Source organism: Talaromyces amestolkiae (assembly GCF_001896365.1).
Source record: "Talaromyces amestolkiae strain CIB chromosome Unknown scaffold30.1, whole genome shotgun sequence".
In the NCBI taxonomy this organism is placed as follows: Eukaryota; Fungi; Ascomycota; class Eurotiomycetes; order Eurotiales; family Trichocomaceae; genus Talaromyces; species Talaromyces amestolkiae.
In genome coordinates, this window is record NW_024468066.1 from 96,403 (window position 1) to 120,568 (window position 24,166).

General features: G+C 44.2%; 7 protein-coding genes across 7 annotated transcripts; 3 read left to right on the top strand and 4 right to left on the bottom strand.

The window, feature by feature from the left end:
- Positions 1-539: 539 nt before the first annotated feature.
- On the top strand, positions 540-1,445 carry BHQ10_010194 (uncharacterized protein; the record flags this gene model as incomplete). Its single annotated transcript, XM_040872797.1, has 1 exon — positions 540-1,445. The coding sequence occupies one exon, from the start codon at positions 540-542 to the stop codon at positions 1,443-1,445; it is 906 nt and encodes a 301-aa protein (XP_040738696.1).
- Positions 1,446-1,494: 49 nt separating this feature from the next.
- On the bottom strand, positions 1,495-2,493 carry BHQ10_010195 (uncharacterized protein; the record flags this gene model as incomplete). Its single annotated transcript, XM_040872798.1, has 2 exons — positions 1,495-1,970; positions 2,022-2,493. 2 exons carry the CDS (start codon positions 2,491-2,493, stop codon positions 1,495-1,497), a joined length of 948 nt encoding a protein of 315 aa, XP_040738697.1.
- Positions 2,494-2,694: 201 nt separating this feature from the next.
- Positions 2,695-4,029, bottom strand: BHQ10_010196 (uncharacterized protein; the record flags this gene model as incomplete). The annotated part of the gene is made up of 4 exons (XM_040872799.1): positions 2,695-2,956; positions 3,009-3,301; positions 3,359-3,834; positions 3,894-4,029. 4 exons carry the CDS (start codon positions 4,027-4,029, stop codon positions 2,695-2,697), a joined length of 1,167 nt encoding a protein of 388 aa, XP_040738698.1.
- Positions 4,030-4,795: 766 nt separating this feature from the next.
- On the bottom strand, positions 4,796-5,716 carry BHQ10_010197 (uncharacterized protein; the record flags this gene model as incomplete). Its single annotated transcript, XM_040872800.1, has 2 exons — positions 4,796-5,612; positions 5,673-5,716. The coding sequence occupies 2 exons, from the start codon at positions 5,714-5,716 to the stop codon at positions 4,796-4,798; spliced, it is 861 nt and encodes a 286-aa protein (XP_040738699.1).
- A 3,416-nt stretch (positions 5,717-9,132) lies between these two features.
- On the top strand, positions 9,133-12,855 carry BHQ10_010198 (uncharacterized protein; the record flags this gene model as incomplete). The annotated part of the gene is made up of 5 exons (XM_040872801.1): positions 9,133-9,931; positions 10,022-10,170; positions 10,670-11,412; positions 11,829-12,017; positions 12,069-12,855. The coding sequence occupies 5 exons, from the start codon at positions 9,133-9,135 to the stop codon at positions 12,853-12,855; spliced, it is 2,667 nt and encodes an 888-aa protein (XP_040738700.1).
- A 4,678-nt stretch (positions 12,856-17,533) lies between these two features.
- Positions 17,534-18,659, bottom strand: BHQ10_010199 (uncharacterized protein; the record flags this gene model as incomplete). Its single annotated transcript, XM_040872802.1, has 3 exons — positions 17,534-18,185; positions 18,248-18,433; positions 18,523-18,659. The coding sequence occupies 3 exons, from the start codon at positions 18,657-18,659 to the stop codon at positions 17,534-17,536; spliced, it is 975 nt and encodes a 324-aa protein (XP_040738701.1).
- Positions 18,660-19,397: 738 nt separating this feature from the next.
- BHQ10_010200 (uncharacterized protein) lies at positions 19,398-23,657 on the top strand (the record flags this gene model as incomplete). The annotated part of the gene is made up of 1 exon (XM_040872805.1): positions 19,398-23,657. One exon carries the CDS (start codon positions 19,398-19,400, stop codon positions 23,655-23,657), a length of 4,260 nt encoding a protein of 1,419 aa, XP_040738702.1.
- Positions 23,658-24,166: the final 509 nt, after the last annotated feature.

The window sequence follows — 24,166 nt, forward strand, 5'->3', positions numbered from 1 at the left end:
AATGCACGAGGCCGGTTCGTAGGTACACTTGTGTAACCAATGGATTTAGCCTATCATCTGCGTGCCTTGCAAGACTCTGATCTGCAAACCTGTTCCTGGAGCAATTCATGATCAGATGATAAGAAAATCATCATCCACAAACGTTGCTACGATTACGCCATTTCACAGCCTGAACCGCGGCTGAGCGACTAGCGAGCCTTGCAACTGAATAACACCGCCAACACGCCAGCCCCCGGGAGCTCTGGCCCTGTGACACCGGCACGATCTTCATTTTAGCGTGCGACTAGGCTGGGTCCGGTGATACACTTCCTTATCATTGACTTTGTTAGAAGCCTAGCAGCTATGGTGGCTGGAAGTATAAATCCAGCCTCCTGCGCGCGTAGCTCGGTGTTGCTAGAAATAAAAATGGTGAGACTGTGGAACTGTCGCAGTCTTACAGATTCTCTACTTAAGTGACACCATTGAACTTCCTCAACAATACCTATTCAGTATTCCGCAAAGTTAAGTTGTGTAACGGAAGCGATAATTCTTCGATAACAATGGCGGACAGTCATATTGATGTGCATGACCACGATGATGAACCTACGGAATCATCGCCTCTACTCCCGAAACTAGACAAGAAGAAACAAGACGAAGCACCAAAACAGCAACAACAAAGCAGTAGCAACAAAAAAATGGACACCATACCACCCCGAATCAACACAGCCATCGGTCCACCCATAGATATCAGGCCCATCAACCCTAGCGGAGGAATCTCATTAGGAAACGCCGCGGGACCTACCACCACCAAACCAGTACACACCCCGTCCTGGCCCATGCCCGCCGGCCTCCCACCCCGCGACAACGACGACGAAAACCTGATTATATTCCGGCGCGCAATCGGAATAAACTACGACCTCGCCGCTGCCGACACCGTAAGCATGGAAGAAGGCCGTCGCCGCGCCGTCGGCATCTACSGAGCCGTTATCACAAGCAAGCGAAACAAAATGTGGCAGTTTCGCGCCATGTGGTGTGTCATATTGTTCTGCCATTTTGCACAGATTATTATCGGAGCGGCGTTGACGGCGTTGGGCCCGTTGGCAAATGATCATGGTGTTGTGATTACGATTTTGGGGGCGCTGAATACGGTTATTGCGGGTGTTTTGGCGCTTGTTAGTGGGCAGGGTGTTCCGGATAGAATCCAGAAAGATGAGATTGGGTATAGAAAGATACAGGATTGGATTGAGGAGACGGAGTCGTTATTGTCAGTTGGCATTATTGGACGAAACCGAAAGGAGGTCGGATTGTTGGTGGAGGAGGCATTCAAAAAATATAATGCGGCGAAATCGAATGAGGAGAATAACAGGCCGAATTCATATATAAATGCGCCGGAGGAGCCGTCGAGAGCTAGTGGTAATGGAGAGGGGAGGGGTGAAGTGTCGACGCAGTCGATGCCGTGGAATTGATATTTCGATGCTACCTACCTATGTAGGTTGATGACTTTGTATAATCTATCTAGCTCACGATCTTCGAAGCTGGAAAGTCAATAGCCCCCTCGAAATAACCCCCAACAGACCATACACTCATCTTTGGCACACTGATTCCATCACCGTACCACTCCAAACTCTCTGCGTTATGCGCAGTAGGCGCTTTTGAGATATAAGTCAAACCCCAAGACCCCTTATAAGTCGGCGTGATCATTAGCCAAGGATTCTCTCGCCCGTTTTCGGCATCATCAGTCCCAATCACAGCAGCAGTAGCCGCCGAATTCTTGGGATACCTAGGCACTGCGAGGGGCGGTTGCATAAGACTAGCCGGTGCCATCGTTGGTAGACGCAAGTTTGGCAACGCAGAGCCTTTCAATAATGCCGCAAAAAATGGTCTGTTCGGGTCGAGAGGTGCAGCGCTATCCTCTGGATGGTATATTTTTAATATCTGGTCCCGTTTACCAACGGGCTCAAAGACGAAACGTGCTTTATGCTTCGGGATATCTTCAACACGTTAGACAAATTCACCAGTCAAGATAGAGGAAAGAAGCATACTCCAATTTCTCCTCCCATTCCAGACTGACGCATCCGTCGAAACATAAATATTACTAATCCTCGCATTCCGCTTCCCCGTGTGAGGATTTACAAAATATCCCGGCATGACGATAAGTTCATCATACGGACCAACGTCTGTATCCTCATATCGGATTATTGCAAGTAGTTTTGCTAATCTCCCAATACCGTTGAGTTGCGGTTTACCATCGTCGAGTTTGCGGAGTGCATCTGGATGGATGGTTTCCATGGGGTGATACGAGCCGGGAGTTAGTACATCCTGTAAGATTTCGGCAGCGTCGTTGGGATTTAAGCTAGAGGCTGTTGGCTCGGGGACGCTTGGGTCGCTGTAGATGAACATCCAGGATTTGGCTTTGAGGGTCCAGGGTGGTGGTGCGATAGGGATGTCCTTGCTAGGTGGCGATGAGCCGCGAATTGCTGGATCTGGTGGTGGCGGTATGAAATCTGTAGACATTATGTATGTGTATGATTATTTGTGACTGTCTGATGATCGTAGGTCTATATATATTGCTTGTAGAAATGAAGAAGAGATGAAGTCAGAGTCAACAACATGGCATAGGTATATAGCTAGTGCGGGGACGAAGTACCAGACGCATGATTGGACGCCCTTCGAACCGAGGCTCGCACAACCCTAACTCAATTACGCTAGTCTATATTATGTCGTGGTATCCTTCGCAGCAGGATAATAATCCTGGCCATAGGTAGCATTCAGAGTCACAGCGCCGGAGATGCTGCCCTCTTCGAGACGGACCCATGTATCGGTCTGCTTTCCCAGTGTCTTTTCGTCTAACAATATCTGTCGTGATCCGCGAGTCCAGCTTCCATATCCTCCATAGCCACTGTGGCGGTCGAAACAGAGGACGACTCCGTCACCCTTGATGTCCATTTCGGAGAGGGTGGTGTTCCATTTAAAGCACCTATCACCCTGGATTAGACGGCTGAATTGCGCACACGGGGCGGGGAACTTACCAGTCATTTCCATGATCGTGTCCGCTGAATGTAGCTATCAATCCCTCCGTTTCGACAAGAGCTTTCATAAAAGGCTTGTCTTGTCCCGTATAATCAAAAGAGCCATCGGATGGACCTTGCGCAGCAAGCGGGACATCATCGTTGATACCGGGCGCGGTGTGAGAGTTGGGACCGGGACTGTCTTGAAATGCGAGCATAGCTGTGACGGGGATGTGAAAGAATGCGAGTGACGGAATGGTCTTGTGATAGATTTTATTGAGTTGGTCGCGAGTCTTGGTGAACCAGTCGACAACCTTCCAAAACCATTAGCCCCTAGTCCATCATTTGAGTCGTGGAGAAAAATTACTAACCGACTGATCAACAAAATCATCGACAGGAATGACATTGCCATTCTTATCGACATTTTGAAATTGATTACCTCCCCTACTGTCAAAAAACCACAAAATCACCTTCGGTGTTTTGTCGCCCTTATCAGCCGAGTAAATTGGTAAATAATAATTAGACACACCAGACGCGTAACCAATCGTAGGAACCATGCTCTGCGTCAGGGAGTTTGGGTATCGCTTCTCGCGCTCAAAGATTTCTTGCCGCGAGAGATTGAATTGACTGTCGTGATTACCGTAGGTGCAAGCCCAATAAAGATTGCGGTCTACAAGTGGCACCACAATTTGGTCGAGGTAGTGGCTGGAATTCGCTTTGAAGGTATTTTCCCCGGTGATCAAGTCGCCGTTGAGTACGACGAGTTGGGGACTTTCTTGATCTAGCACACTGTTCATGACGCGGGTTGAGTTGATGTCTTGTTGGGGACCCCAGTCTAGGTCTTCGGCTGTGGAATAGTCAGTATTCACATTGTTAATTCGTCTAGGGTTTGAAGGGTTGATTTACCTTCGCCGTAATGCAGATCCGAGAATACCGAAATCTGGAATGTGCCCTTGTCGGTGAAGCGGAGGATGGGTGTTGAGAGACCCAATCCCAATGCACACTTTGCGCCGATTGTAAGCGCAAGAGCGATGGACTTCATTTTGGCAAGAATCGTGATATTGTTGAATTATCGCTGAACAGTAAAAAGAAAAAGAAAAAAAATTCCAGCTTCCGGAACGAAGCTTATAAACAAAGTCAGGTTATCAAAAAACGTGAGACTAGATAAATATTAACTAAATTAAACATCCACGTCCTTCATCACCAAAAAGCCACTCGGGATAAGACGTTTAGCCTCGTGTTCTAATTAATTGCCTGCTACTAAGTATTTTCCGGTCTAGCGGTTGCTTGTTTAATATGAAGTGGATCATGAGTAATGCTAGCAGTAACTTTCTTTAGACATGTGCTTTCTGATGACAAACGAGTCATGATGAAGTGCCGAGTCTAGATTCTGTAATGAATATTCATTTAATTCATTAAATTGCGTATAGAATAGGAAGGTAGATAGTTGAGGTTGCATTGCACACGGAGGAGTCGTTGACGTATGACTCCACAGAGCCCTAACCGGGAAGCCCTAATCACGGCTTTTTGGACTTTTATCGGCCATGGGGTGATCATAAGCATTAGTAGGGGATTGAATAGCTGAGTCGGATAATTATTAGATGGTAAGTCAAGCTCTTGGTTTGTATTTTAGCTTTTTCAGGTACGATGGATTTGTTCTAGTTCAGGTCCGTATTATATACATGGCATAAGCAAATCCGTGCGAGAAAATTCCAAAGTCTCATCATCCCAAGACTAATGACCGTTTCGACCAACCGAGTAGTCCTTAGAGGGCTTTTCCTTGAAAGCCACTTCTGGAGCATAGAACGCTACATAGTCAGTGCTTTGAAGAGATTATGTACAATATACGGCCGCTCACGGATAAGGTATTGGAAAGATGGTTCGGAGGCCACATCCATGATATGACAAGAAGCATATCGATAGATCAATTCACGAATCTCAAACATACCAACGCGCTCAAAGGGTGTCGTGCAGTCGTGAATATATGTAAGCAGACTCACGATCGTTTTGGGTGTCGGGCAAGGTTTGATATTCTCTATCTCATAGTGGAGATAGTCTAGAGACTTGCGCCGCAATGACTCAATCAAATATTTGTTGGCAAAAATGAAAATATCAACATGAATTTTTGCGATATAATTCAACTGGTGTCCCGGTGAGTAGCTGTGCCTGAGCTTTTGAAACTGTCCTCTAATCCGAGTTCTTAACCGGAGATATTCAGGAGATGTAGTTGTGTTTCGACGAGTAGTGGTCTTGATTTGTCGGGAAATGGGCGTAGAGGGAGTGTTTGATGTCTTGGCCTGACTTTCACTAATGAAAATTGAAGGATTTTTGGCGTCAGATCTGTCTTGAGCGGTGGTGTCTGCCGAATCCTTTACTTCGTCCTCTTTATCAGGATCAATTTCATCAACAGTATAGTCTCCAGTATACGCAAATTGACAAAACTTCTGAAAGACTTTGACCTCGACGTCTTCCAAAACCGCAACTTTGGTGGCTGACTCTATCATCACTCCGTTGTTGATCATCGCATGCAGAGGAGCTGAGATGTCCTTCACAACATCTGCATGTATGGTGATTGGGGTACTTTCCCGTCCAACGAGGAAGGTGAAGTGTGTTGATAGAACTATCCTAGAAGTTTAAATAAGTAAAAAACCTTGAAAGGAACTGGCGAATGTGAAAATTACTAACTTCTCCAGCTTGTCCAGGATCTCTCGCCGATCGAGGGCCTGCATGATGACGCGTGATAAGAGATGCTGGCGTCGAACACAGTCCTTTCACCTTGTCGCTGTCAAGGCAATATCAAAAGTTGAAGAAGTCGAAACCTAAGGGCTTCTTATCCGTCTTCTTAACAATGGTGCTTCGTATTGGTGCAAATGAAGAAAAATGTTGTTGCAAATGAGCTCGTGTCAGAAATAGAATACCCGAGGGGTCGACGACTACTGCTCAGAAAATAAAGTGAGACTGAGACGCGTCGAAGCGTTTTCTGGGTGTTTTGTTTGTCCAGGGCAAATTGTCACTAGTATGTCAAACGAGCACACGTGACTTCCTGAAATAGAAATACCTAGTCAACAACTCCCACTTCCAACTTGACTCAAGGGTTCTGTTTCCGGCGCTTGGTAATGCAGAACTACATAAGATCGGATATTCATGGTAATATGTATATGAATGTATAAGAAAGTAACATAGCAAGCATCAATAAACACAAGTAGCAGTTACAGAGAGGGGAAGAGGGAATGGTTGTTAATATGCTTGATGTGCTTGGTGTATCAAGAGCCTAATCCTGTTAACATTGAAGTAATCAATTGAGACATTGGACATGAAATATAGATGATTTCTTAGTTGATTAGTATATCTATTTAACGTCCAGTGCGGCTGTTTTATTATTTAGCTCCATATAGCCGCGAAGATGTCAACAGGCTACATAAATACATAAATCCTACTTTGTATTTTAGGCTCCATAGCCTCTACATGTATAATACCACTCTATTTAATAGGGATATTATGCAGATGCTATGTATATATTATACTCAGAGGGAAAGTCTCAAAACCCTCTTACAGAATTACAAAATATTTTGTTTAAAATAGTGATCAATCTAAGGAAGATATATATTAAGAACCGTACCCTATCTAGGTAGGGATACATAGATAAAATTGTCTTATATCTAGGTAGTACATGTATCCTCCCAGTGATTAACTACTGAGTTGTGTCTGGTGATATCAGCACCAACGTGGGCGATTTTTGATGGGGAGCTTCCAAAGGACTTAAGATGATCTTTCGATTCTTCCTTCCGGTTTCGTTCACCTTTCAGAAGTTCCAAGTAATTGCTGATATTTGCGATTTCATCCTGGGCAAAATGAAATCTTAATCTCAGGGTCGCAGCTCGTGAGTATCAAAAGCTCTGACCGGAGACTTGACCAGTCGAAAATCAATGAAGGCTTCACATACAAGAAGATAGTCGGAGTCACCTTCGACAAACCGAATCTGATATAAGAAAGACACAAGCTTTCTCAAATATCGCCGAGATTGTTGTACAGATATCAATAGTCGCACTTTCGGCATCATTGTGACATACACGGCACTGTGTATAGGACATATGGATGAAGTCAACTGTCGAAAATACTCCTTGAATAAGATTTCAACATCGGTTCCAACTCCTTTCGTGTAGAAAAACTCCCGGATAGCATTTCTTGCGCGTCCCAAACTTCAGGAAGTTCACCTTCATGAAACTTAATAAGGAAGATCGGCATTGGTCCTGCGCTCCAGGATATCCAAGTTTAGACATATGAAAAAATCTAAGTTTTCCTTTGCTCTCCCAAATACCATCCGCCTCTCTGGCTGCGCCATGGATACTAGGAAATCCATGATCCAATAATATTCTTTCGATATCTGGATAGAGAGTGATGTATGGCTGCGTTTCTGTCTGAGGCAGCTGACGGAATGCACGGGATAAGGAAGGGGGTTGAGAACGGTCGTAGATCTATATGGATTCGTCCGATAGAGATCCGACTCTATTGTGATATCGCCGTCTAGCTTGTCGGAATCTCGCAACAACCGCGCTCGTCATCGGTGAGAATCTGGAGGTGTGGCCAAATTTCCCCTCAGGGCCTCGTCGTGGGTGAGGCCAGCCAGTCATGAACCGTGGAGGAAAATCTATGGTGTAATTGAGTGTGTCGCAAGGATCATGGTATTCTTGAAAAGCGCTTGGGTTTGAATCCTATCAATAGCGGAAATATATTGATTTTCGTAAGGCCTGGGTGACAGCTCTGTGATATTACAGCGCGCTGTGATCTGGCGAAAAAGTTAATACATGTGTGATCGTTACGAGATTTGATATATGACGCATCTCTGTAACATGACGGTGGGCTACGGGTAACGCTGTGGTGAAGCCTCTGATATGTGACAGTAATATTACTAGAATTACCCATATTTCTAATAATTTTGCGCCGTATTTTACGTGTAATTATAAACAAATAATAGCGCTAAGACGTATCAACGCTCACAAATATACACACAACCCAACAGCACGTCCACCACCAATCTCGTATGTATCTAGGCTCGTTCGTAGACTCAATTTAGATTCGTATTCTAGATTTGTACATGAGCGTGCATATCACTAGGTTGAGGATTGGGAGGATTCACAAACTAAATTCAACACGAGAATGAGGCCTCGTACGTGAGTAGAGAGCAACTGTGTATTCGTTTAATTCAGATAGTATGTTCAGGAAGCAAGGTTCATAACGCGTATGTAGTGTTTTCTTGCAATGGAAGCTCTTTAGAATGGGATATTAAAGTTCCAGTGTATTCATTGGTATAACAAAGGAAATTTAGTTATTATTTGAGTAGCTCCAAACTGGTATCCTGATTATTCCAACTTACAGATGCCTGATTGTAATTTGGAACGGCCTGGGAGGTATGCTTTGTATCGTCACTTGTCCATACGAAGCTCTGTCAATAGCTCCAAACTTTCCTCAATAGTAGCTTGAGTTTCTGTTTACCTCTTTCATTACCCGCACACCTGCGAGAACTGAAGAGCCTGACGTCTTCTGGATGTTGCAAAGCGAGATTTGATCTTTTTCATTTCACTTTTAAACTACACTGCTTCCAACGTCAAGATTCTGAGAACACTTTAAAAATTTTCTTTCCTCGTCAACGGCAAGCTCATCTTGTCAGATCTCAGATTCTGTATCCTCTCGTCCAAAGACTGAAATTTCAAAACCTTTCATATCACGAAGACCCCGTGACCCCTGAGGTTTGACTTTCATCTCCTTAGCTTCAAAATTTCTCATTCAAACCTTGCATTCCAAGGCCTTGCCTCACTTCTTTCGAGTCAACACCATCGCTTTGTCTTGGTTCAGCCTCACATCAGGTATCCAGGCGTTTCTCTTCCACAGGATATCCTTTTACAAGATCAAATTACACGGTCATCTACTGCTCACTTTGCACGTTCACCGCATAAGGCAGCCCACAGAGAATCAAATACGATTTGATGACTGTATTGTTCTCGTCATTCTCGATCATCACTTCACCTGCGACGCTGACATCGTAAGTTCTTCAGTTCTTTCCTCTCTTATTTTCGACGGGATTGTCATGTTTCTGTGGACTATCAAACTGAGGGGTGTAACTAGTGCGAAATTCATATCGTTGACCATGTCGTCCTCAACTGGTCGCGTTCAGCTTCGCGACTACTCTTTCACACCGAGAGGCAACGCATACCAGCTGGATAATGCGTTTAAGGATCGTCCTGATCCTTGGTTTGTGACGGCGTATGATCCATGCTCCCATTTTCTCTCCAAACACACTCCGCGTGCAGCCAGCATCGATACACAGGCGGAGGCGGTGGAACCGGGTAGAGGCCAACGCAAATACCTCGTGGTCGGGGTAATTCCCCTTCAACATTTCAAGGGAAAAAGCGCCGAAATCTCAAAGGCGGAAGCGGTTGTTGACACAGTGCCGACCAACTACATCAAGCCCAACAAGGATCATGTTGCATTGCGTGTCGCTACGCCGTTGACATTGAAACGACCTCCCCAAATCAAGTTGTATGCCCTGCACACGCAGAATAGCGTTACCAAACTCTACAATACCCAGATTGTGAGCGCCGACATAACGTACTTCTTCTCAGAATATCGGACTTTCGCTACTTCTGTCGGTAGTCGGAAGACGGAATGGCATGAATTAGTGGCAGCGAAGAGCGTCTGTGGTGTTGAGGACCCTCGCCCAGACAAGACTCTTGGTGAGGCGGATCCGGCTTATCAGACCGACCTTACAACCGCTGCTATTGAACAGATCAGATGTCAGCTCAAAAATCTTGGTGTTGGTCCGCATGCGAAAGTCCTCGAAAAGGCAATGGAGACCATTGATGACGAATTCCGACCGGTCATCAGAGAGGCGCCCATACTCTCGGCCATCGACAAGTTAATTTTAATCAGTGAACCGTTCGGTCAAGGTGAAGCGGCGGACCTCACCCACTTCCTTGCTGTGCAATAGCCCAATTTTCGAAATGTGAAGCCCGAAAAATTGATGCTTTTGCGCGCAGGCATCGAGGAAGCAAAAGTCGAATTTTCCACCCAAGAGGCTCAGCTATTCCTCAGCATCTCTTGCTGCCAGCTTGAGCTTAAAGGCGCAGAAATCAAAATCCGCGACCTGTTAAGCAACACAGCCAAGTTTGTGAAGGAGATGCTTGGGGTTAGCTTGAGGGGAGTTGCTGAACCGTAGGCCGCAATCTAGGTTAGATGAAGAAGACCAGACTTTTTAAAAGTTATGTATAATTACAATGAAACATGTTTGTCATTTCTCTTCTATGTGTCTATTCTAGGTTGCAATAGGCGATTGTTGCGCAAGACCATTCACGAGCTTCCTGTGAAATTTCTTTGACATAGAGCGATTGACTGATCTTCCCTTCTTTCATCCCTATATATTGTCTATAGCAAATTTGTACTTTTCTAAAAAATCATCGCCATTATCAAACGCAGGGCCTTCCCGATGATCTTGATATAATCAAGTCAAGGGAGACGATAAATTTGGTATCCTTTCATCGTTCTCTGAAGCACTTCAGGCTCAACAGAGACAAACGCGTCTTTGACCATGGCAAACCTCCCAAACTGGAGCCAGTTGAGATTTTCACTCTCTGCTTGATGTATCATTCCCACTAACGCAATCCTGGCAATACATCAGAATTATTCAGTCGCCAGTCGTCACCTTTCTCATCGGAAAGACACAGACGCCGATTCGAATCCATGCCGCAGTTGTCCAAAATCTATCAGATCCCCTCGCCGAGCTCATCCTCCAGCAAGCTAGCGATGAAAAGCCCATCATACTCGAGGATGCAGAAGCCGAGACGTTCACACGCTTCACTGAGTTTGCATACCAGGGTACTTATGTCACCCCCGTGGCCAACGACGCGAAGATGACTGTCCCCGCCCACGATGAGAATGGTGATGACTTCACCATCCAACGAGGATATCCAATTACTGGCACGACCAGTTCCGTCGCTCGTACAAGTTCGCCCTCACGCAACATAAGGTCCTCTCACCGCGAGTTCTACGAACAGTTTAGATACCTGCATTTCTACGATGGCCCTGCCATGGACTCCGTCAACCCAAACATCATGTTCCACGCGAAACTGTACGTTGTTGCTACGGAATTTCAAGTCTTGCCTCTGCAGCGACAGTGTCTCAGCAAATTATACAGAGATCTTTGTGACTTCTACATGAATCCTGGCGACTTGGGTATTGTTCTTGATATGATTGATTACGTATATACTCAGACGGAGCGACATGAGCTCGGAGAAGAATCTTCTCTTCGAAACTTGGTTTTTCAGTATATTCTGTGCCAGATTGGCAAGTTGGCTGTTGATGACAGTTTTGACAAGATTGTTGCGAGCAATGGAAATCTTAGGGGGGACATCTTGAGGGAGGCTTTGAAGCTGTAGTTGGGTTCGGCATGTGAGATACTTTGACTTGGAGATATTCTTTATTGTTTTGGAACCTTCGGTGGCGTTTTGTATCTAGCTGATTGCGAAAAGTATCATCAGCTTAATCAAAGAAATCTTGATTGTCTTCGGCTTCTCATCGATTCGTTGCGCTCTCTACAGCTCTTCTTGATCAGATACGCCCTTCTCATGATCACATACCTATCACTTCCATTTCATCCTCTCCTCAATCTTCGTGGAATCCTCAGTCTTCGATACTAGTCTACACTCTCGGTCGATCTCTGTTGACTACTTCCTCTTTTATTTATCACTCATCGACAAAAAAGAAACTATTCTCGATGTCCTCCTCATCCTCAAAACCTTATAAATTCCTTTCTTTTCCTCTTCAAAACATCACCTCACTCGTGATCAGAACACGGCTCATTATTTTTACCGTCCTACGGCTGGTGAGAGAATCCTCTTCTTACATCGTCAAGAGACCCAACCACCTATCATCCGAGGAGTGCTCCGGAGACTCGCTCATCTTCACGCTCTTTGAAGGATATCTTCTCTTGCTTTCCACCCCAACTCCAAGCTTGAAAGAAATGACCGACTACGAAAAGTGGGTCAGCTTTGCAATGGCAATGTACTTTCACTAACTTTTTAATCTCAGAATCATGCGGTCTTCGCACTTTACCTTTCTAGTTGGAGACGACAAAACACCTCTGACAATCCACGTCGCAGTGTTGGAGAAGCTCTCCGCTCCCCTATACGCACTTATAAATAATGGATCTATGAAGGAATCTCGAGCGGGGTTTGCACTGCTAGACGATGTGGATGTTGAGACTTTTGTGGCGTTTTCCGAATTCGCGTACACCGATGGATATAAGACGCCTGCTCGAAAGAATGATGCAGAGAAATTTCCAAGATCCAATGTTTCCAAATCCAGTCGAATTTCAAAGCGACCCCGGACCTTCGATTCCGAACTACAGAAACTAAGGTGGGATTTCAATGAATCTTACTATCATTCTCGAAATGCCAAAAAAGACTTCGATGACTATCTTTTCGAGAGTATAAAGAACAGTTTCATGGCCCGAAGAGGTGGTAGCGTGGCGAATAACAAAACAAAAGACAATTTTATCTTTCACGCCAAACTATACGTCTTTGCAACGAAATACCTTATTGAGCCATTGCGCAAGGCATGCATCTCAAACCTTCAGTTCGATCTCATAAAATACGAGTTAACAAATAAGAACTCGCATCTGGTTCTTGATCTGCTGGAGTACGTCTATTCAAACACCGGACGAAGTGAACCAACGGGCAAATCAGCACTTCGGGACTTAGTCATTCACTATACCGCTTACAAGCTGCCAATTCTCTCCAAGCATGAGGCTTTTTCCGTTCTCCTGGAGTCAAATGCGGAAATAGGGTCGGACTTGGTCATGGAAATGATGAAATAAACACCTTCAACTTATCCCTTGAATTTCTACTGAAACATTGCTTGCGGATCTTACAGGCGGCGAAGAATGAAGAACGGGGCTTTTGGTTGTGGAGAGTGGCGAGTGAAGCAAGAGAAGTTTGGGAATCACAAAAGAGCAAATACAATATCAAAGGAATTAGCTATGAAATAGATTAAGCCGGGATAATCACACAACTATTTGCATTCTGATCCTAATACAAGCCCTTGGATATTCTCTCTCATTCTCTCTCAAGACGATATTCAAGAACGTATCCCGGAAAATGCCATCAAGCTGTAGCATATCCATCTCAGACTAGACCTAGGTAGAATGTTGAAATGTATGAACTGACTGCCGTCTGCAAATAATCAAAACTCACAACCTTATCTCTGACGATTTGCAATCTTCCATTCATAGACCTCTGATTCGGGTTCCATGTTGGCACCGTGCGTTCAAGGATAATTCTAAACACCTATTTGGAGGTGGCAGTAACTACGCCGATCGATGTGTAGCTGCCATGACTGATTTCACTAGTATGGGCGGAAACTACCATCAAAGCCTCAAGACTACTTATTGAGGATGGAATCTGTTTGCGTACATCCCAATGAATCGAAAATAATTGGTTCCAAAAGTGACGCCTTTGTCTACACTAATTATTTGCTGTAGAGTAACGCAGCACTGTTAAAAGCAAGATAAATCCGCTCACGACGTTGATGTCTTTTTCTAGCATGTCACACAGATTCCAGTGAGAACAAGCACATTCAAAGGTCTCAAACCTGTTTGTTATCAGCCTCTACATCAAACCAGTCCCCTGGATTATTTCGAAGGAAGTTCGCTACATCGAAACATTACCAACAGCCAAAATGGTTGACCTCAAGAAGTAAACATCTCCTGCCGTCCATTAACGTCATTTTTCTTTGTCTGCTAACAATCACCACGTTAGGATCATTCGATCATCGTTACTGACTTTCCTCATTGGGAAAGACAAAGAACCTGTAACAATCCATACAGCACTGGTTGAAGCCCAGTCAAAGCCGCTCTATGCCATGATATCCAACGGCAACATGGCAGAGTCTAAGACCGGGGTTGCAACTCTGGAAGATGTCGATATGACTGTTTTCATTGCGTTTTGTGGGTTCCTGTATCGTGGTAGATACATCGCACCGCCACGGGAGGAACTCAAAGAAGACAAGAAGTATTCGGCGCTTTATGGAAGCTCAGAAAACAAATCTACTCGAATTCTTAAGCGATTTTGAGAGAAAAATCCCAAATTGACGAAATTTAGGCAGATTTACGCGGAATCGGCTTCCTCACTCGGGCTCGATGGTCACACAGTTGACGACTATCTTTTAACGAATCATTGGGAAAGCTTTATACCTGTCAGGCAAAGCTGTACTAACTAACTAGTAACTATGGAGTAACTTCGTTACACATATGTCATGATTCATAGTTACCATAGCATTTGATTACGTGTATTGATAATATACACAATTAAGTTCAGTTAACTATCCCTTGTGGCTTGTGCGAAAACACTCCCAAAGATCAGTGGATCAGCCTTTCATAACGTTAATCGCTACCGATATGGCCCTAAATCTATCATTTTTAATTTTAGAGTTGAGCCATGGCATGATCATAAGCAACGAGCTCACTTTATCTAAAATAGTGGATGTTGTTGAGTGTTATCTACTGCCAAAACTACATAACGTATGCTCTGAAATATCCATAAGAGAAGTTATTGCGTCGACTCAGTTTATGGCTATGGCTAGCTGGGATCGTGACTAGGCAGCATTTCATGATGCGCAAGAGGTGCCAGCCTCACGGCTCAGGCCTCTCGATGCGGGGTACAGCACGGAAAAGCCATCTTCAATTCTTCTCAGCCTTATCATACGGCCATCTTTCATCATCCTTCATTGATGATATCCTTCCGTGCGAATTTCTATTTTTGCCTGGCAAGAGAAACCCTTTATACTTTTTCATTCTTCCCTTAAATCAAAATGACTGAATTGCTGGCATTTTTACGCCAACGTCGTCCACATGATCTAGAAGCGTCTCGTGTTATGGTAAGCTTGATGAATTTACCATTTCATGATTGAGCTGATCCACTGCTTGTATCGCAGAATCTTCGTGGAAACCAAAATTCACCTGCGATCAATCTTTTGGAACAAATTGCCGTTATTCTGCTTGTAGCAAATTTGTGGATATGGGAAACATTCACAGATTTCAACGTCAAATCTTACTTACCAGATGTTAATCAGCGCCTTCAAAACCACCTCGATAGTCTGAATAGAATGCCAGAAACCAGTTACTCCGGTGGTGATAGGTCACGCGAAATAAATCACCGTGCCAAAAATTATGTGAAAAGGCTCTCTCACGAGGAACGACTGAAGCTAGTGTTAGACTGCGAAGTCATTAATAAATATTACCCCGAAATGGTGAATATACGCATAAGCGAGCACGAAAAAGCGGAAATAGAATCCTTGCATTCTGACGATTATGAGGCGGACGGCACTCCTTACACTGGGGAATTCTTGAAAGATATTGTGAGGCAGTGGCTGGAATTACATAAGAAAGTCGATGAAGCAATAAAGAAAGAATGTTTCGGGCCCGAGATCACCACTCGCCTCATATCAATACTGACGCAGACCATGGGCAAAAGCATCGACGAAGTCTACACATTCCAGGATGAATACCCTTCTTTGCAACTTCCGACCCGTCCAGACGACATCAAAGAACAGTATGTCCATTCTATTCCTCGTTTAGCATCTCATCTAATGACATAAATAGAACAAGCCAATCTAAATCCTCAAGTGGACAATCGAAAAATAATGCCAAGCAGAAGAGAACGCTTCCAGTCTTCGCTTTTCTTGTCCCGATAATCTGTGCCTTGTCATCTATTCCTGCCTTTTTTGCCTGCATTAGAATGGAGGTAAAACAAGGGCACGTGACTGATGCCGAATTTTTCCAGCTCATCTCATCTGTACCAATGCAACTCCTAGGCATAGGCACTTCACTTTGGCCAATAATTCAGGATCTCCGGCCTAACCGTGCTGCATGGGTTGAAGGTTGGACGTTAGCAGTCATAAGTGCCTGTTTGACAATTGCCGCAATTCCTCTTTACATTCTTGTGCCCACGTCTTGGAGTGCAATGTCTCTTTTCGGTGGATCTTTCATACAAGCTTTACTACAATTGCAACTCCTCCTTGGGATCGCCAATCAGAAAAGCCATATTGATTGAAGCATTAATAAGTCTGAACGTTCAGATACTTGACAGGAATTTCATTGTCTGCAAACACTACTCGTAATGGCTCTAGATTCCTTTTCATCCACATAACGTATTTCACGGGTAAGTGGGTCACGCGGGTAGATGATACACCACCCCAGAATTCTACCCAGATACCTTACAACCACTTTTGCAACAAACCCCTAATATCCAAAAATGGAAAAATCGCATACAGAGAATAAGTCAAACTATGAGTGGAGGATTACTCTTGCTGTTAGTAAGTCAAATATTAAAAAGTTAAGAAAATATGTTATACTGTATGCTTACATGACATTGCTTTAGCTACTTTACAAAGATATCTCTAGAGCTCTACACCTAGTAATAAAGTAAATTGTCACGGACCTGGATCTAACTTAATGAAACAGTGTTGTTTCGAGATACACTAGCTTGGTTGAACCACACAAAGGTTCCGAAGGTCGTTGTCGATAGAGTAGACTAAGTAAATAGAATAACAATAGTAGATCTGGTGTAGAGAAATCGTGTACGTAAGATAGAAGAGATCTCCCGTACAGCCTGATGCCTATACAAGTATGAATACCTTTCTGACTCTCACTATTATATTTAAGTAACTTATGTCAAAGAACTATGAAGAACTAAAAAACATAATAGTAAAAGAGCGCCCTTATATATCTAGTCCTCCTTATTATATACACCGTATATCCTCTACCTTCTTGAAGCAGCAGATATAAGGGTATACAATATTGTGCAATAATATCGAATTGTTTTGTATATCATTATCCTATCAAGATAAGAGTATATCTTTCTTATCTTTACATGACCCTTGATGCGTGCCTCATACCATCGTATTTACTTTTTGCTTATTGCCAGTAAATAGTTCTTAGTTAATCCGGTACAAGCCCATACCAAAGCATCCCTTTATTTCCTGTCATAGTTGTCTTTAGTGTCATGCAGGTTGATTCGTAACATTATTATGCAACTCTGTATCGAGGGTTCTATATATTATCCCCTGAGTACAATATCATAGTATCTTCGACACAACATACAGTACCCAGGACACATCATATTGTATTGGGGGTACAATATGTGCTTCCTCTTGTCACTTTGTCGGAAATGGCGATGTTATCTGTTTTTGAGCGAGAGGTTCTTGCTAGCCTCGAAGGTGCCTAAGGAGATGTATCTCTCAGATTGCGAAGACTTGGATAAGAGAATCAAATCTGAAATATAAATATTAGGTCATTTTACCATTTACATACATTGCTACGGCCAGAGTCAAATGTTTGAGACAGAAACTAATCCACTGACCGTATGTCGGGACTTCAGCAAGAGAATGAGTCGATTGCTTGTGCAGCCACAAACAGAAAGGAGAGAAGAAACAGATGTCCAAGGTCGTCCCGAGATTTTTAAGAAAATAAGAATTGCCTGCCATTTCCGTATAGAATTTTAGGGTTCATCTTCAAGAATTTCTTCGATTAGTTCAATTTCATCTTCCAGGCAAGACATGTACTTCTTGTCTTCGTTCTGCAGATCCAGTCTCTCCATCTCAGAATTCAAAACTTCCTCTTCAGCGATGTTAAATTGTGCCTTGTATGCCGTACTAGCGACAGTTGAACCCCGGAGGTCGCCTTGACTAGTGAGATTTGGATAGAGAAGAATTGAACTTGGCAGCTCAGCAAAGTCCTGCCCGGGCTCAACCCTGAGATATTTGATTTCGAGGAGTCGATACTGTGCTGCCCAGACGTGAGAGCCGGAGAAAGACGCTCTTGATTCGAGATATTCGTTACGCCCAACGGAGATTGATGCGCCCACTGGGATTGACATTAGATCAAGGACCGTATTGTTTGAACCACCTCCAGTAACAGATGACTTGATGCTTTGGTTTTTTATGTGAAATACAGTTGCGTCATCAAATATGTACATGCCTGTGAGCATCCAGATCTTGGGGGTCCGGAAGACCTTGAGTTTGAGGAACAGGTTACTTCGACTTGCTGAAACCCATTTTCGTAGTTCATTTTGAGCTTCTGATACCTTCAATATCTCCGAGTTCAGAAAGCTGTCAGGTCTATATTTGTTTTTGCTTGTGTCAGCATGTAGTCTAAGACCGGTCTTGTAGACAATCTATGTGGAGGTCCGAATATATTCGAAATCATCAATTACCTTTTCAGGACCACTCGCTTCCCCTTCGCGGCACTCACGATAATTCCATCTCCAAAATCAATATCAAGAGACACACGCCCAAAACCGCTCGTGAATACGCTTATCCCGGGATTGTAGCTAGATCCACGACGAACTGAGCATTCCGTTAGCTCTGATACCGAGGCATGTTCTTCTAATTCGATATCCCTAATACAGAGTTAGTGGAAAGATGTTGCTGACGCTAAAACTGATTTCGTTGATTTTGGGATCGAAGTATGTAGAGTAGCAAAACTTACGTCAAGAATCGATGTTTATAGTGTCGTGCAGTTGTGGGATTCGCATAGTCTCCCAATATGAGATTACCCAGACATAGAGCGTCAAGGTCTTTCCCCGTCTGGTAAAGGAAGAATGACTTTTCCTCCTTTGGGGACATGTCGACAATATATCGTCAATTGATGATCTTCTCACCCAGAAAAACTATATAATGGTCGTGAAAATGCACCATACTAATGGGGATTATAGGCAAATTCAAAGCTAAGTATGAGGTATCTTGGTCGCTGGCATTGCTTTGCTAGCCTCTCGGACAAGTCCTGCATTCTAAGGCTGAAGACAACAGCAACGCCTCGACGTGCTAACAGGGGGAAAAGCCTTGCTGCCTGCTGGCTGGTTCAGTCTTCACTTATGGAAATAGCCCAACCCTGTTAGCTGAATTACCACCGTTCAATCTTGGTGCTAATTTATTGCTTTCTTATTCTGAAACCGGCAGAGAATAAGCAGCAGTCACCCTGCACATTAGGGCTTCATTCCAATCATTCTGCAAGATAAGCGAGGGGCAGTTAAGCCACACCGGACTAACGAATGACATTAAGATCTGGCCATCAATGCGCATACGGAGTACAATTGTTCAATTTGATCATCTGCCAGTGCCGACCGATGGATATTTTTGCTGGAAAGTGTGTCTTTTTGGTATTTCCATTTACACCGTAGAAAGGCCCTGACCACATTTTAGGTGATCCTCTCTGCTATTTAGTTACTACTATTATCGATTATCTAGTATGTGTATAGCTTTCTTACCTGGTTGGTAAAAGTCTCAACAAAAGATCATACTATAATCTATAACTACATTTCATTACTGTGTTAAGAAGAGCCCATAAATTTGAAGAATAAACGCATGGATTTTGTCCAATTCTGCAGCCCATTCGGCGGCTCCCTTTTTACAGAAGAATACCGTGGAGATATCCGTAAAGGGGACGAAAATCTGAAGCACATTGCCTCTTCACTCAACGGAGACAACGATGAAGATAGCCTGGCAGCACTTATTCTACAGCAGTCATGTCTGTGTATGCTCCGTGGCAATAACGCCGAAGCAATGACACACATTGAGCGACTAGAACAATGCACGAATTTAAGTCCACGATGGAGACTCCGAAAGGAAATATACAGGATACTCTGTGTCACGTTACGCCGCTACCCCCCTATCATTCGCAACATTCCTTCTGATTTTACTCAGCCCTGGGGTGTGAAGGTCCCCATTGTATCGGTGTCAAAAGAATTCTCAGAGGCTTTCGCACAATATAGACGGGATAGCAAAGTCGATGATACAACCACATTTGAATGCCTTTTTCTTTTAGCAGCAATCAATTTCCCGGGCTTCCTTCGCACCGCCCGTGTGCGAAATCCAAACTACCCGACCGGGAAGGGAGGCAGAATATATCAAGAAATGAAAGAGAAGGTGATTGAACGATTCGAAAACTTACAGTGGTTTCAAAAGACATGCGCAAACGCTGGCATGCAGCGACTCAGTCAATATCTCAAGAGGCTCGAGGTGGAGTTGCAATTCGCAATTGGTTCATCGGATAAAGGAATCGACGATCTACGAGCCCTAGAAAGGGAGTATGAACGTTCAGGCGACTGGGCAGGGTGCGCAGCTTGCAAGCTTCTAGAGGCGGATTATGCATTAACATCGCCTTTTTCGACTCCATTTGCCTTCAATCTGATCCCCGTATACTCTGGTAACGCTGGATTCGTGTCTCAAGTATGGGATGAAACTGAAGACAAGCTTTCTCTTTTGGAGAGTGATGAGTTGTCACAGAAGCTGCTCCAACAAGCACACGATCTTTTCCAAAAGAGCGACTCACCAAGAGGTCGCGCTGCTGTTAGATTACGTCAAGGCTGTATCGAGCATATGAAGTGTTATTCGTCGGCATGCACGCCAAATGAAAGAACGGGGTTTCTCCAAGCGGCAAAGGAACACTTCACTGATGCCTTGCATCTATTTGATCTCGACGAGGTCCATTGTCAAATTGTGCGAGGTCATCAAATGATGCTATTGATTAGTGGCCACGAAGACATGAAGACGGTGACTTCTCTCGCAAGAGAAATTGGTTCATGGGGCATCAGGTCCAATAATGAGGGAATTTCGGAATTCATCGGGTCACTTCTCATCAGATTTGGTCGGCGTTTATTATATCAGTCCGAAGTGAATAAGGCCTTGATGTGCTTCGAAGCTGCGCGGGAATGTTTCTCTGCGATGGAGGAGCAATATGGTACATTCCAGGCCATGATCTCTACCATAACAGTTCACAGTCTGACACAAAATAACCTACACGCACGTTACCTGATTGAACATCAGACGGAAAGCTTCTACGCACTGCTCAATTACTTTGACGGACTATGCGACTCAGACCCCTTGTATAAAGGTTTCCGTACGACGAAGGTAAACGTTATTATTAGCTATGACTCCGTTGTCAGTCCAGTATACAGAAATCTCGGTGATTTCGAAGCCCTGAAGAAGTGGAGAGCAGAGGTGAAACAATTGCTAAAGAAGGACAATATGACGATGACGTTCGGGTTTCGTGAAGCGCTCGGTGATCCTTTCTTAAACAACTACTTTGGAAAAGCAGGCCACTCATTGGTGACAGTCAGTAGTAGTTGGGCTTCATCATCTTTCAACTTTTTTCATTCGGCTCCAACTCTCGTCAAACGCTTTGTAAACTTAGTGTTATCTTATCTTACAGGTCGCAGTGGCAGCAGCAGTAAGGAAGATGTGTCTGAACCTGAGCCAAAGGAAGAAACATTTTTTGACAAACTGCATCGCGCTCACTCTATCATGGATGACTACTCAATTACGATCGGTCGCTATCGTGATTTGATTTTGACTGCTAATGTCGATGAAGCTGAGCATGTTCTCCGCTCGTTTTATGCCTCTTTAGTGTCCATGACCCCAACATTTTCTACTAAGGTGGCAGGCATACTCGTAGGAATCGAACTGGGAGACTCAACCATTACTTTCAAGAATCTGGAGATGCTGAATGACGAGGATTTACTCGGAGAATGGACTTTGGATAAATATGCCGCTGTTCATCATACGCAGACGCTATCCTCAAATGCCAATCAGCACTTTCGCAGTCAACCACATTTTGAAAACGCACTATATTTTTGCGTCCTGGCCGGCCAATGGGATAGAGGCTATAAACTTCTCCATATCATTGAATCCACGAACCCGGATTTCTTTGATATTCGGGGTTGGCGCGAGGTTGACATGTGGCATCGCTTTGCGAGTGCTGGCCTGATCGCAGGACGCAAGGGTGAAGTAGAGAAAGGATTTAAGTATTTGTTACAAGCATTGAAGCTGGTTGAGTCTTTCCGTGGTAATATTGGCGACAAGGAAGCTAGACGATCAATGATATCAACGGCTCCTATAATCAACATTACGAACGCTCTCATTTTCTTGTGCTTGGAATGCAGAAAAAGCGATCTGCCGTTAACCCTGATTTCCAACAATAATTTCCAAGATCATTCTCACGCAAGAACCTGGGATGAAAACTTTCTACTTTTTTACGAAAGATCTCGCGCCAGGTCTTTATTGGATTCCTTGAGATTACAGGAACTGGGAGAGAGATTGACGGCGGCAGAGGATAACACCAATAAAATATACAAACATGCCAAGTTGAGACACCTCCGCTCCCTCGCTATCGAGCATCGAATGCAAGGCATTGAAATGCCAGAAATGGATCAGCAGGAACTGAGCATGCTAGAGAATGAACTTCGACCTGATGATGGCGTTCTTGACTATCAGCAACCCATGCTTTCAATAAGCCTGAACATTGACCCCAAAGATTTGTACGGTGCTATCTCAGATGACGCCCTAGTCATCGCGATTCCATATTCGCTTGAGGCTGTCTATGAACTAGCAATTACAGCAGAGAAAGGAATCTTATTCGCGGAGAAGATAAACATTTTACCGGCACAGTTTCGGAGCTCGGCGATCAGACTATTAAGTTATATTAGGAAGTCAAAAGACGTGACGGTTATGACACAAAATATGACATCTGCTCCTATCAGGGATCTTCTTCAAGAATTATCTGCGGCCATTATTCTTCCAATTCAAGGCTTGATACGCTCGAAACATCATATTATTTTCGTCATGAGCTTCCCTCTGATAGGCTTTCCCGTTGGAGCACTCGCACTAGATGGGAAACCTCTGTGCATACAGAAAGCAATCTCACAAATTCCAAGCCTCTCGTCTCTACTTTATCTCTCAAAACGCTCAGCTGATAAGCCTAGAAAGCCTAGAACATACCAACAAAAGTCACAATTCGTGTCGTCGATCTCAAAAGTGAGTAGTTGGGCCGAATATGAGGCCAAACCAATGGAGCCGCTTCTCCCCATGGCTGGGATAGAGTCCGTCGCCATCTCTCATCTCTTCAATATAGAGCCAATCAAAGCCAACGAGATGGATCGGGAAAAATTTCGCAAGGTGCTGAACGAATCACGGGTTCTACACGTCGCAACACACGGCGTCTTCGAATCTCGATCACCGTGGACGATGAATTTGCTTCTCAAAGAAAAAGTTCGAGCACTTGATTTATTTGAGGCCCAGAGTAATGCGGACCTCGTGGTCTTCTCGGCATGTTCAACCGGGATGGGGACCGTTGTTGGTAATGAGGTGCTTGGTTTCTCACACGTGCTTCTCGAGGCAGGCTGCTCTTCTTATCTCGGGGCTCTTTGGGAAGTTAATGACATTGCAACGATGTTGATGATGGTCTTATTTTTTCGACAGATCCGCCAGTGCCTTGACGACAGAAATAGTAACGTTAGCGCAGCAGAATTATGGAGACTGGCGCTGGAGGACTTTTACAATATGAACCCAAAACGGGCCCGTGGGATTATACAAGACCTGATTCATATATGGAAGAATACAGCTCCTGCCGCAAGACAGCTTGTACAGGGTGGAATGGTCTACCTGAAGAAACTATCGCAGTGCACCAACACAGAGATGGATGAAGCTGTTCATCAAGGCGTGGATGATTCTACAGATCCACTGGATCTCAATTATCAGCATCCATATCTCTATGCTTCATTCGCCCTTATTGGAAACGGGGCGCTTCGACTTCTGCGTTCCGAAGAATGTCGTGTTCAAAGTCCATAGCAGCCCATTGATCTTTACCGGGATATGTTTTAGAACTTCGCTGGATTGGGTTAAAATATTTCTGTGACAATTAAAGGGTAGTAGTAGAATTTCCAAACCCCGGAGTTTATACGTAGCGTGCAGGTAGGAAGCATTTTCTTCGTGTTACCCTTTTAACTTATGCGTTGCTCCGCGGTGTTTCGGTTTTCCAAGATTTGCCCCAATCTTTTGTCACCCCAATACATTTACTTGAGGCAGCAGAAATTGAGACTGCTTCAGACTCCGTGATGGTACCAGTAGTATGTATAAGACGATCTGAGATCTTCCATAGAGTGGTTTTGGATCTGGCATAGCGGGACCCCTTGAAGGCGTGTCAGGCTAAAAATAACCTGGAGATTCCCTCCATGGTCAGCCTTGCGCATATGAATATACTGCAACCAGTACATGTTGTTTGTCGACCTGCTTGTCTCATATAATAACGCCCCCGTAGTATTGGCAAGCCCCACAGAGAGATCTGCAACCGAGTATCC